Below are 11,939 nucleotides of genomic sequence, written 5' to 3' on the forward strand. Positions count from 1 at the left end.
TTTCGTTCTTCTAATCGTAGTTTGTCTAAAGCCTCATAACATCTTTGTGTTAATTGAATCCTTGTTTCTTCCCTCGTTAATTTCCCTTCCTTCCAGGCTTTAATAATATCCGAATAATCAATCGGTTCACCAAAGATAATAGTGATAGGTTTACCAAAATGAACCCAACGCGTACCATATAAGGGCTTTGCTAAATTCATTCCTTTGTGCCAAATAGGGATCACAATAACTCCTTCCTCCTCGCACGAATCCATCAATATCCGTCCAATCCCCCACTTGAATCGAATCATTTCATAATCTGGCTGTTGCGTCACTTTTGATTCTGGAAAGACATGAATCCAACCATTTTTATTTAATTTTTGAATAGCAAAGTCAACACCAGGTTGATATATGCCCGCTCCTCTTATAGTTGGGATCGTTTGTCCAAGAGCGAAAAAGAATGATTTAAAACTAGTTGAAATAGTATATATTATAAACTTTTTATTTATTTATTTATTTATTTATCGCTATCACACTTTTCATATACTTACATAGAAGTAAAACATATATCCGCAGCTCCTAAAGTCCAACGCATGTTTTGTATTGAAAATAAAGTCTTTATTGGCAAGACCCCCCATAAAAGAGGATCATCTAATACAGACTCATGATTGGAAACTAAATTAGAATCAAGTCTTTATCTTGAGTCGTTCATCATTATGATCGAGTTTCTTATCCCTTTATTATTATTATTATTACCTGTTACAATGCCTTTTTTTCGATTAGGATCATAAAGAATATTTAGAAAACGATCAAGATTATACACTTTATAATGACTAAGATGAAGAAAACCTTTTGCTAATAATCCTGTAATGCCAATAATGACAGTACTTGTCATGGACCATCCCGTTGACATGTCTTCATTGATGGGAACAGTAAACCGTTTAAGCACGGGCTTAGGTATTTTTTCCCAAACAAAGGGTGGAGGAATATAAGGGGTAATAGGGGTTGGATTGGTGACAACAGGCTTATAATACCAATAAGTAGCTCCAAATGCTACTGTAGTTAATAATCCCAGCTTTTTTTTACTTAATTTGAAAAAATTACATGACATATTTTTCCATGAAATAAAGAAAAAACGGGGCAGTAATGTTTTTTTTTTTTTTTTTTTTTTTTTTTTTTTTTTTTTTTTTTTTTTTTTTTTTGAAAAAGAATGTGGTTGTGTAATTTCTGGGCCAATATTGAATTATTAATTTCGTTTATATAAAAACAATTCATGTGAGCTCTTCGTCTTTTTTTTTTTTTTTTTTTTTTTTTTTTTTTTATAATGAAAACTCTGGAGATACAATAGAATGAAGAGGAGCTTGTATTAAAATAGTGGAAAAGTCTTTATGACAACAATGAAAGCTTTTTTGTATTTCATTATTCATCTATGCATGCTCAAAATATAAAAATAGTAAAAAAAAATAGAATAACAGTGTGTAATAGCCATAGAACACTACATTAAGCAACATGCGTGGAAATTAGTCTCCTTTATACTTGTATAAATCTCGTATACTGGTGTCACAGCAAAAAAAAAAAAAGGGGAGTTTAATAAAAATAGTAAATATGATCCCAGATTATAGATATTCATTATTTGACAAATGAATATGTACAATGTATATAATTTTACCCTCTCTTATGAAAATTAAATATAATTAAATAGGAGTGAAATAAGGAGTATATTAAGAATATTCGATACCACGCGAAGAACTATAATTTCTCAAGGTACTTTTTTTTTTAAAAAAAAAGAAGGAGAATTTATAAATATCAAAAAAAGGAGGAATGAAAGAGATAACAAAAGTTATTTGTCCCTATGTTTCGAATGAAAAAAAAAAAAGATATATAAAAGGAAGCAAAATTTGCTTTTAAAATTTCTCAATAACAATAAACAAAACTAAATAAATAAAAATGAAGTTCTCATCTATCCTCGCTATTGCTCTCTGTGTTGCTGTCGTCTCTGCTGCTCCTCGTGGTGGTAATAGATATAATAGAGAAGATAACAGCAAGAATGCAAACAAATCTATTCATCAATCAATTGGAAGCGTTGGCTCAACTGGAAAGACTGGCCTTTTGAGTGGTGTCCTTGCTGGTGGTGTCCTTGCTAAAAACACTAATTCCAACACTGTTAATCAACAAGCTAATATTAGTTAAATACGCGTTTAAATATCCGTCAACTGTGTGCTTTTATACTTTGTCATTCTATTTTTTTTTTTCCTTCTTTCTCTTTTTTCTTTTTTTTTTTTTAAAAAAAAAGTACCTCCTTTTTTTTTGTTATAGTTCATCAAACTTAATAAATTGTTCACATAAATGTGCTTATTTTATTATAATCTTAACCTCCAAATCTTGCTAGTCTTTTTCTTCTAATTTCATCTAAATCATTTTCAATATTAGTTGAATCCTTTATACTTTCTTCAATTGCCCTCGCCAACATTTGATCTTCATCATCTAACAAATCATTATCTGTATTTCCTGATGATAGAAGTGAATAGCCTCGTCCAGAGAATGCCTCAGTTGTGTTTGTCTCATTCGACTTTGATGATAATGGCTTTGCTTCTCTATCAGCTGGACATTCGACTAATTCTCCTTTTACAGCGAAAACTGAATATCCTTCACGTTCAATTTGATCTAACATGAGGGGTAAATAATTTTCCCCGAGATAAGTGGGTGCAGCTTGCATTGAATCCAAATTATACCAGTGATGATTAAACCTTCTAAGTGTAAACCAATGATTTCTTAGATTACAAACATAAGCTCTTTGATTACTAATAATGAGTAGTTATTAATAATTTAAATAGCATTAGCTCTGTTATCATTACACAGGATTTTTTCTAACTTCTTCCATTTCTTTTGATTTCCAAGGAACTAATTCTAAATTCCATATCTCGAGTGCTTTTTGCAATACCTACAGCCATAGATAGAATAAAATAAAATAAAATAAAATACATATGCATATACATATTCAAGTAACATTATAAATAGGACATACTTGAATTGAGAAATATCCAGAATCATCATAATTCTGACTTTCCTTACCCAAACTACCACTCACAAGTTGTTCTGCTTTATCTATCTCTTTACCAATTTCCGCTAAGTCAACAGCAGTAAAATAATTGCCTAAATAATATAATAGTTAGCATTGTATCATTTAGAGTAATAATAATAAAAAAAAAAAATAAAAAAGTAAAGGAAAGTACCTTGTAACAAAGCACTAATTAAAAGAAGAAAAAAAAAAGTGAAATGGAATTAAGTGTTAAGCTTTTTTTTTTTCCTGTTTTCTTTTGTTTTGCTTATTACTTGAGTGCATGCTGGGCACATAATAAATCTTGTTCTTGCTGTTAGAGAGTATAATTAGGAGGAAAAAAAAAAGTTTAACGTACAGTTATAAATGTAATTCAATTGTTCGGAATGAATTCCTTTTTAATTTGATTTTTTGTTTGTTTTATTTTCATTACTTTTTCAAAACAGATGCACATTGCTTTTATGAAATACGAGTCAACTTTTTTTCTTCTTAAAAAAAAAAAAGCAATTACTTGATTAACTAAATGAATAGTCAGGAACCAATATTAAAGATAAAAATAAAAGACGAAAAATTAGGCTTATTAAAAAAAAAAAAGGTAATAGTTAAAGCCCGACATACTATATCTCTTCTGCAGTTACAGCTGTAATGCGTTTAACCAATGAAGTTTGGTTTACCATGAATATAATATATCATCAGATAGTCTTAATGCTATTTCCTGAGGATATTTTTCTTTCCTCTTTTATAGTTTCCTTTAGTATTAGTTTCATTTTTTTTTGTTTTCTCACAAATAATTTCGAGATTTAGTAATTAAAGAGGATTCAACATATTTATCTATGTTGCAGAACTAAATCTTGTTTTAATAGATTATATTGTAGGTCAAGGAACTAGAGTAGATAATTGTATAAGATAGGGTAGAGTATGTAAATAATAATAAAGAATCACGTTATGTTATGCTCCTATACCGCATAACAAATAAGTGCAATGTTATGTTTACTTGTATAAAGATATTGTCTTTCAAACAATTGCAGTCTCTCCAATTTAATATACAATTATGTATGCGGCATATATACATATACAGTGTGCGCATTTATGATAATATGAATGTATACTGTATACGAGATGGTGGTGCCAGAGCTATGAAATAAAATTAATTACGTCACAATTAGATATAAATGAATACTACTATCTGACTGTATTATTGTTTCAAGGAAAAGAATTCAATTATAGACTTTGTAAGAATTGGTTATTGGCAGAAGACTAAAGTTTTACATTATGACCTTCTTTTCCGTTTATTTAGAAACGAGAAGGAATCTTGTGTTAAAAGTCTTTCTATTTGTAAGCCTATTAAAAGCAAATAATGTTATTTAAATATATTCTTTGTATAAATGTGTATATCGATATACATAAGCATATACATATATATTTTATTTTTTTTTTTTTTTTGCTAATAATAAGTCGTATCAATACTACACTATTTTCTTCTGTAATTAAATTAAAATAATGCCTATTCGCGTAATAATAATAATAATATGCATTTATATGTATTTTTTTTTTTTTTAATTTTTATTATTATTATTGTTATTCTTTTAATCGATGCCACCTAAATCAACAAAACAAAGATCAATAAAAGATCATTTTAGTGCTATACCCAAGAAAGAAAATCAAATAGAAGAAGAAAAAGAAATTAAAATTCATCCTTTATTTTTATCGATCAAACAGAGAAAAGAACAACAAAAATCCACTTCTGCTATATTAAAAGATGAAACAAATAACTCACTCAAGGTACTTACAACAACAACAACAACGATGCCTATAGCAAATACATCTTTAATAAAGAAGCCAAATTTAATTGTGAGAAAGGAACCGATGAGTCCAATAATAAAAGAAACAGTAGAAAGAAGGATGAAAAGAAAGATAAATAAACAGCGTAATCCCTTTGAGTCGATCATCAAAGCTGATGTGCATCATTTCTATTCAACACAAAAAGAAAAACGAAATAAAACAATAGAAAGTAGTCCAAGTCATAAAATGAAGCAAGCATTGTATTTAGATTTACACACAATAGAGGAGAGAATGAATGTTACATATCAAAATGATTGGAAAAAGGAGCCTTGTTGTCGATGGCTATTTGATAATCTAACACGTTTAAGAAATAGGGACGATAAAAGGATACTATGGAGTGATAAATATCGACCTGACTCTGTAGAGGGATTAATAGGATTTCTGCCTGATTTTGAATATTTAAGGGATTGGCTAAATCGACTCAAGATTAAACCTCCATTGTTAACGAATTCAAAGAAATATAAACAGAAAGGGAAAAAATGGATGGATATAGATGATGAACGATTATGTAATCTTATGCTTCTAGTAGGTGGAAATGGTGTAGGAAAGACAGCGACTGTTTATACTGCAGCAAAGGAAACAGGTTATTCTGTATTTGAAATGAATCCTAGTTCACGACGTACAGGAAAAGATGTGTTTGATAATGTAGGGGAAATGATAGCAAGTCATTTAGTTCAATTTGACGGACAAAGGAAAAGAAAGACAGTAGAAGGAGAACGAATTATAATACGAGATACAGTTATCAAAAAGAAACCAAAGACGATTGACATTGCACAGCATTTTAAAAGGCTATTAAATGTTTCACAACAGCCTAAAGAAGAAGAGAGTCAAAAGATAACAGAAGAAGAAGAAGAGAATCAAATGATAACAGAAGAAGGAGAAGAGAGTCGAATAATAATAGAAAATAATAAAAAGGAAACAATAAAGCCTACCATTCAAGATTTTTTCAAAAAAATGGAAGATAGAAATAGAGAAAAAGAAGAGATAGAAGAACCAAAGCAAAGTTTAGTTTTATTAGAAGAAGTTGATATTTTATTTGAAGAAGATAAGGGATTTTGGACATCAGTCATTGAATTAAGTCAAAAGAGTAAAAGACCTATTATAATGACATGTAATGGTAAAGTACTAAATTTATGAGGGTATATAAATATAAACTAAACAATTTACACCAAGATAAATCCCAGATACCATTAGAACAATTATACCTTCAATCTGTCATTTATTTTGAAAGACCAGAAAGGACAAGTCTTGTACCTTATCTTCAATTGATTTGTTATACAGAAAACTACATCATAGATCAAGAAGATATTCTATATTTATGTGAATTATTAGACTATAACATCAGACAAATTATTGATACCTTACAGTTTTGGTTAAATGATGAAAAGATGAAGATAGATAAAAGAAATGAGCATGTCGTCTTTAAATATCTCTTTGCACATATTATGGGATTTGCCGACTTGATAAAGAAGAAGGATAAAGATCAAGATGTATTAGTAGAATTAATGGATCGATTAAAAGGATTAAATTCAAAGACAATAGGTTTATGTAAACTTTATTATTTCACTGTAATGAATTATAATAGCACAAATGATGATGATATTGAGAAAATAAGTGACATTATGAATACAGAATCTTTTATTGATGCCTATATTGGATTAACAGATAAGCAAAGACATCAAGTGAGTAAATAAATAAATAAGAAGAGATTTAAACAAACATGCATATTTATATAATTAGATTTATGATATAGATCAATATGACACTAAAGATTTATGTTATCATAATATGACAATTTTATTAAAAAAAGCAAATGATCTAGACCATTGGGAATTAGGAGAATTAATTGGAAATTCAATTTCAATTATAAATCTATCACAAGAAAAGTGGCGTAACCATTATTTGTCAACATGGTCAAATCAATGGAAAGGGAGAGAAGAAGAAGATTTATATGATGAAAGGTAAGATGGGATGATGATATTGATATAAATATGGGGATAGGATATTTTTTAGGGTGTGTAGGGTGTAGGGGTAGGGGTAGGGGTAGGGGGATGATAGTAAGATTAAAAATATATATAAAATGTATACCTACTTATTTATAGTCAAACTTATCTGAAGAATTGTCTTGAAATTATCTATCCTTCTATACTAAATAATCCCAGTCAATATCTGTATAAAAATGTAATCATGATCGAATACATGCCAGAGATTAGAAATATGTGTATTTATGACAAAGGAATTGCTGGTAAAGGGAAAAAAGAAAGAACAAGAAAGAGAATAAGATATTTTAACCAATTAGATGATGAATCAAGAAATTATTTAATTCAGTAACAAATACAATAAATGCATATCAATGTATTTGAAAAAAAAAAAAAGTCATATAATTAAATTATAATATGCAATAAGAATAATAATAATAATAATAATTTAATTCGTTTCTTTTTTCTTGTTTTTTTATTATAATTAATAATTTTCATTTTCTTTATTCTTTTTTTTTTTTTTTTTTTTTTTTTTTTTTTTTTGTTTTCGCCATGTTTCAAACATCTAATGATCTAATAAATGACAAACAAATAAAAGAACATAAACCTTTGCATAGAAGATCTTTTCCAATATGTCCAAAATGTAATCAAAGCTGTTCAAAAGAAGATACTTTAGTTAGAGCGTTTAATCAAGTATATCATTATAAATGCTTTATTTGTGAGGTATATAACAGCATCATCTATATTATAAAGAGAAAGAAAAAAAAAAAAAAAAGGAGTTATTTAAGCAGATGAAAAGAAAGAGATTCCGATTTTTTTTTTAAAGGGGAGCACATTTTTTACTTTATTTTATTTTTTGTTTCTCTGTTCTTCCTTTTGCCTTCTTTTTTCTTTAACTTATATTCTTAATTATACGTAGGATTGTTTTATACCTGTAGCAAATAAATATTATCCAATCGATGATCAACAACAGCAAAAATATAGAAGAAGAAAATTATTAGTTGTTTGTGAATACCATTATTTAAAGCGATTAGGTTTAATTTGTTTGAAATGTGATAAGCCTATTGCTTCTAACGAAAGATATCATCCTGAGTGTATTCAATGTCCACTTTGTGTTACACCAACAACTATTCATTATGACTATAAAGGTCAAAGTTATTGTAGACTTCATTTCTCCCTAATACCTGAAACGCATTGCGCTGGTTGTGAACAAGCTATTCTAAAACAATTTGTTGAACATCGTAATTTACCTAATCAAATATGGCATCCTGAATGTTATATGATTTTAAAATTTTGGAATGTAAAATTAAAACCAACAAAGAAACAAATGGGTAACAAAATGATGATGAAAGATTAACATACAAATGCACATTTATTGATCATTATTTATTTTAGACCATTCCAATCTTATTGACAATCAAACAAAAATTCATCAAAAAGTGAAACGAATATGGACAGATTTATCATCATTCGAGGAATCTTCTGCTAGTTGCATTTCAGACATGTTATTAAATGTGGCAGCAGGTGCATATACGGAAAGTATACGTATGGCTAATCAGTTTATCATGCATCTTGAAATTTTATTTTCTGCTTTAGACCTTATTCAACAACAATTAAAACTTCATCATCAAGGTAATTTTAACAAAAAAAAAAAAAAAAAAAAAGGGGAGGAAACTTCTTTTTTCTTAAATGTTTCTTTAAATCAATAGAGTTAAATTGTTCTCAAGAATCAAGTTCAATTTGTGACCAATTGATTCGTTTCTTACAATTATTAGCAACTTGCAAAAAATCGGATATAGCTACAACTCAAGAATTATTAGAACTGATTACTGGATTAGCACATAATTTAAAGACTTTGATCCGAATAGGCTTACTTTATGCCTTGAATTTGGTAAAAAATAAAAATAGTTTGTAAAACAATACTGAGTACTAAAAAAAAAAAAAAAAAAAAAAAAAAGGAACAAGAGTTCGGAATTCAAAATGGAATAAATCAATTTTTAGACCAGCTTTCAGGACTTGAGAAAAAGAGAGTTTGGATTGCAGGAAGATATTGGTTTAAAGATAATTTACCAATGGCATCAACTATAAATGAAGAAATATGTCATCAATGTAATCAGAGTCTAAAAGATACTGACTGTTTTCTATATCAACTACAGTATCTGAAATGGCATCCACATTGTTTTAGTTGCTCTGTTTGTTCATCATTGAACGAGAGCAATACTAATTCTATGTTACTTTATTCTTCTGTTAATAACGCACTTTATTGTCAAAATTGCTTTAATTCTACAGAACATAAAGAGAATGATTCTAATATGCGTTGTACTTATGTCAGTCTTTTGCAACAAAACCTGCAAAATATGAAAGTATGTTTAACAAAAATTTCTTTAACTACTAATAATGATATCAAGTTGAAAGAAGGTAATATTATCTTCTTCTTTATGCATACTATACAGACATAATATAACATTTCTTTCATTATTAGAGACACATAAAAAAATCATTCGTGAAAAAGAAAGACCAGAAAGATTACTACCTCAAACAAAAAGACAAGGATCTATTTTACAAATCTTAGGTCAAAGAGCAATGTTACAGCGACATCAAGAATCTACAAGTAATAACTTGACGAATCGAGCAAATTCAATAAAAATGGGTCAAGTGGAAAAAAAGACATCATCATTTGGTGCTGTTACAAATTTAAAAAAGAAAAAAGAAAATAGTCTTATGATATCAACATCACCTGTGTTTAATACAGAAAAATCTTCGAGTCAACAGGAGGAAACTTTATCCCCAGTTACCTCTTTTATGTCACCTATTAGACAAAGAAGTAATAAATTAGCTAGAAGCCTAAGACGTACATTTAGTACACATAGCGAAAATAATAGCAATAAAATGGATACTAAACGAAGAAAATCTTCTACTTGTTATGATTTATTTGATTATCAACAGCAAAATGGATTACGTGGACCTAGAAAGGCCTCTCTTTTAGCTTCAATCATGGATGAGATACCTAGTAGCTCTATCATACTCCCAAATAAAACGATAAGAATATACATTGCGACACTGACTTTATCTCAGGATTTTGTTCTTCGTCATGCTGCTGTTATTGCTCTTTATCCTCTTGTATCATCTCATTTTTCTTTAGACGATTTGATTGATATAGTTGAGTCAAAAAAGAAAAAGAAAAAGATAAAATTAAACTTGTCTACAGCACATGATGATACTTACAATAATACTTTATCGCTAAATTCTGCATCTATTCTTTGGGAAAAATTAATTATGCACATTAAAGCATCTCCTACTTCATTCTTGATAAAATCGCCAACAGGAGGAGATGGTAAGAAAGTCTTTGGTGTATCTTTAGATAAAATGATACAACGAGACCATATTCATACTAGCTTACAAAAGAAAGAAGCAGGTATTACTTTATGTGATTTTACTCCAACTTTAAATGCATGCTTTTCAGATAATGCATCCATACCTCTCTTTGTTAAAACTTGTATTATGGCTATTCTGCAATCAGGTAAATATATATTTATTTTATTATTATTATTATTACACCATTTGACTGTGTGTGGGTTGGGTTAGATATGTTAGTTGAAGGTGTCTTTCGTAAAAATGGTAATATCAGGCAATTAAAGATGCTAGCACAGTCGATTGATAACTTGTATGAAACGACAACGTCAGCTGATATGAAAGTTTATATGGAAAAGTTATTAACGAATCAAAGTAGTATTCAGTTAACAGCATTATTAAAACGATATTTAAGAGAATTACCTGAGCCATTATTAACATTCCCTCTCTATAAATTATTTATTCAATGTGGAAAAGTAATGAATGATACGATAGAGAACAGAGATGATCGATTAAAGGCTCTTCATTTTGCTTGTTGTTTATTACCAAAGCCAAATCGTGATACTATGCTCATGATTTTTTGTTGTCTGAAATGGGTTTCAACATTTAGTAATATGAATAAAATGGATATTCATAATTTAGCACGAATTGTGGCACCTAGCGTTTTATTCGAGAAGCCTATCGCTTCACCTGTATTTACGGATCATGATAAACGTCAATATAGTCGACAGGGAACTGAAGAAGAAATTAGTGTCATTGAAGTTTTAATTCGGGAAATAGATAAAATATCCATTGTATGTAGTAATGATAACCAACTAATAGACTCATTTTATATTAATAATCCCAAGTATTTGATATCCATTTTTTTTTTTTTTAGATACCTGCTGATTTAAAAATACTGGCATTAAATGATGTTCATCAAGATTTAACCTGTTTAAATTCAAAATATTTTATAACACAATATCAGCAATTATTAGCTGAATTAGAGCAACAAGAAAATAACGACGGTCAATCGAATCAAAGATCTCTTCAAAATAATTGTTCAGAAGTAAACACTAATTTAATACAACAGCCTACTTTATTATTGCTGTTTAAACGTCGCTTCAGTATTCCTAAACCCTCTTTTAATTCTAGAAATCATCACAATCCTTCCAAGTCTTTTGACTCGAATAATAAAGCACTGCAACCACCACCACTGCCAGCTTCTAAACCTAGAAGAGCTTCATGGATGCCTGGATTAACTCGAAAAAAGGAATATATAAACGAGTAGCTATATATAATAGAATTATAATACTTATTATGTTTATAAATATATGATGACTTTCTTGTGTGTGTTCAATAGATATATTTGTATATACATACATACACGTATACATATTAAAAGAGATTGAGAGAAATACTTATTCTATAGATGGAAAAAGTATCTTTCATATATATATATACATTTATTTATTACCAATTTTTAAGATAAGCTTTATTAGATTTGATCATACCATATACAATCAATAAGTTTCAATTCATTTATTTTGAATCAAAATTAACTACAAATTTGATATGAATTGATTTTGAAAGCCACATTATATCAGTTCAATTTATTTAATAAAATATTCCTTATCATTAACATGCAAGTTAACTACTCTTTTGATCTGATAAAAGCAGCTAGAACACAAACTACCTTTTTTTTTTTTTGTTCTAAAATAGTACACATACACAAAAGGGTATCTTACTTG

At 28.6% G+C, this 11,939-nt stretch overlaps 5 protein-coding genes across 5 annotated transcripts; 3 read left to right on the forward strand and 2 right to left on the reverse strand.

Moving 5' to 3' along the window:
* Positions 1-212: 212 nt before the first annotated feature.
* On the reverse strand, positions 213-1,051 carry BX663DRAFT_416977 (acyltransferase-domain-containing protein; the record flags this gene model as incomplete). The annotated part of the gene is made up of 3 exons (XM_051522360.1): positions 213-450; positions 531-654; positions 736-1,051. Coding segments are annotated over 3 exons (678 nt in total), but the record flags the coding sequence as incomplete, so codon positions are not given.
* A 788-nt stretch (positions 1,052-1,839) lies between these two features.
* BX663DRAFT_498766 (uncharacterized protein) lies at positions 1,840-2,262 on the forward strand. The gene has a single exon (XM_051526095.1). It carries the CDS (start codon positions 1,927-1,929, stop codon positions 2,167-2,169), a length of 243 nt encoding a protein of 80 aa, XP_051386082.1. The 5' UTR covers positions 1,840-1,926; the 3' UTR covers positions 2,170-2,262.
* BX663DRAFT_498774 (Josephin-domain-containing protein) lies at positions 2,263-3,598 on the reverse strand. The gene is made up of 6 exons (XM_051526096.1): positions 3,471-3,598; positions 3,313-3,350; positions 3,213-3,226; positions 3,005-3,132; positions 2,835-2,920; positions 2,263-2,780 (listed from the first exon to the last, which is right to left on the reverse strand). Exons 1-6 carry the CDS (start codon positions 3,489-3,491, stop codon positions 2,348-2,350), a joined length of 720 nt encoding a protein of 239 aa, XP_051386083.1. The 5' UTR covers positions 3,492-3,598; the 3' UTR covers positions 2,263-2,347.
* Positions 3,599-4,582: 984 nt separating this feature from the next.
* BX663DRAFT_498778 (P-loop containing nucleoside triphosphate hydrolase protein) lies at positions 4,583-7,247 on the forward strand. Its single transcript, XM_051526097.1, has 4 exons — positions 4,583-5,996; positions 6,053-6,561; positions 6,620-6,840; positions 6,982-7,247. The coding sequence occupies exons 1-4, from the start codon at positions 4,631-4,633 to the stop codon at positions 7,208-7,210; spliced, it is 2,325 nt and encodes a 774-aa protein (XP_051386084.1). The 5' UTR covers positions 4,583-4,630; the 3' UTR covers positions 7,211-7,247.
* Positions 7,248-7,389: 142 nt separating this feature from the next.
* BX663DRAFT_498779 (uncharacterized protein) lies at positions 7,390-11,653 on the forward strand. Its single transcript, XM_051526098.1, has 9 exons — positions 7,390-7,581; positions 7,778-8,189; positions 8,254-8,490; positions 8,568-8,749; positions 8,817-9,276; positions 9,341-10,378; positions 10,444-11,003; positions 11,087-11,257; positions 11,344-11,653. Exons 1-9 carry the CDS (start codon positions 7,411-7,413, stop codon positions 11,371-11,373), a joined length of 3,261 nt encoding a protein of 1,086 aa, XP_051386085.1. The 5' UTR covers positions 7,390-7,410; the 3' UTR covers positions 11,374-11,653.
* Positions 11,654-11,939: the final 286 nt, after the last annotated feature.

This window comes from Cokeromyces recurvatus (assembly GCF_025118155.1).
Source record: "Cokeromyces recurvatus strain NRRL 2243 chromosome Unknown BX663scaffold_4, whole genome shotgun sequence".
Taxonomy (NCBI): domain Eukaryota; kingdom Fungi; phylum Mucoromycota; class Mucoromycetes; order Mucorales; family Mucoraceae; genus Cokeromyces; species Cokeromyces recurvatus.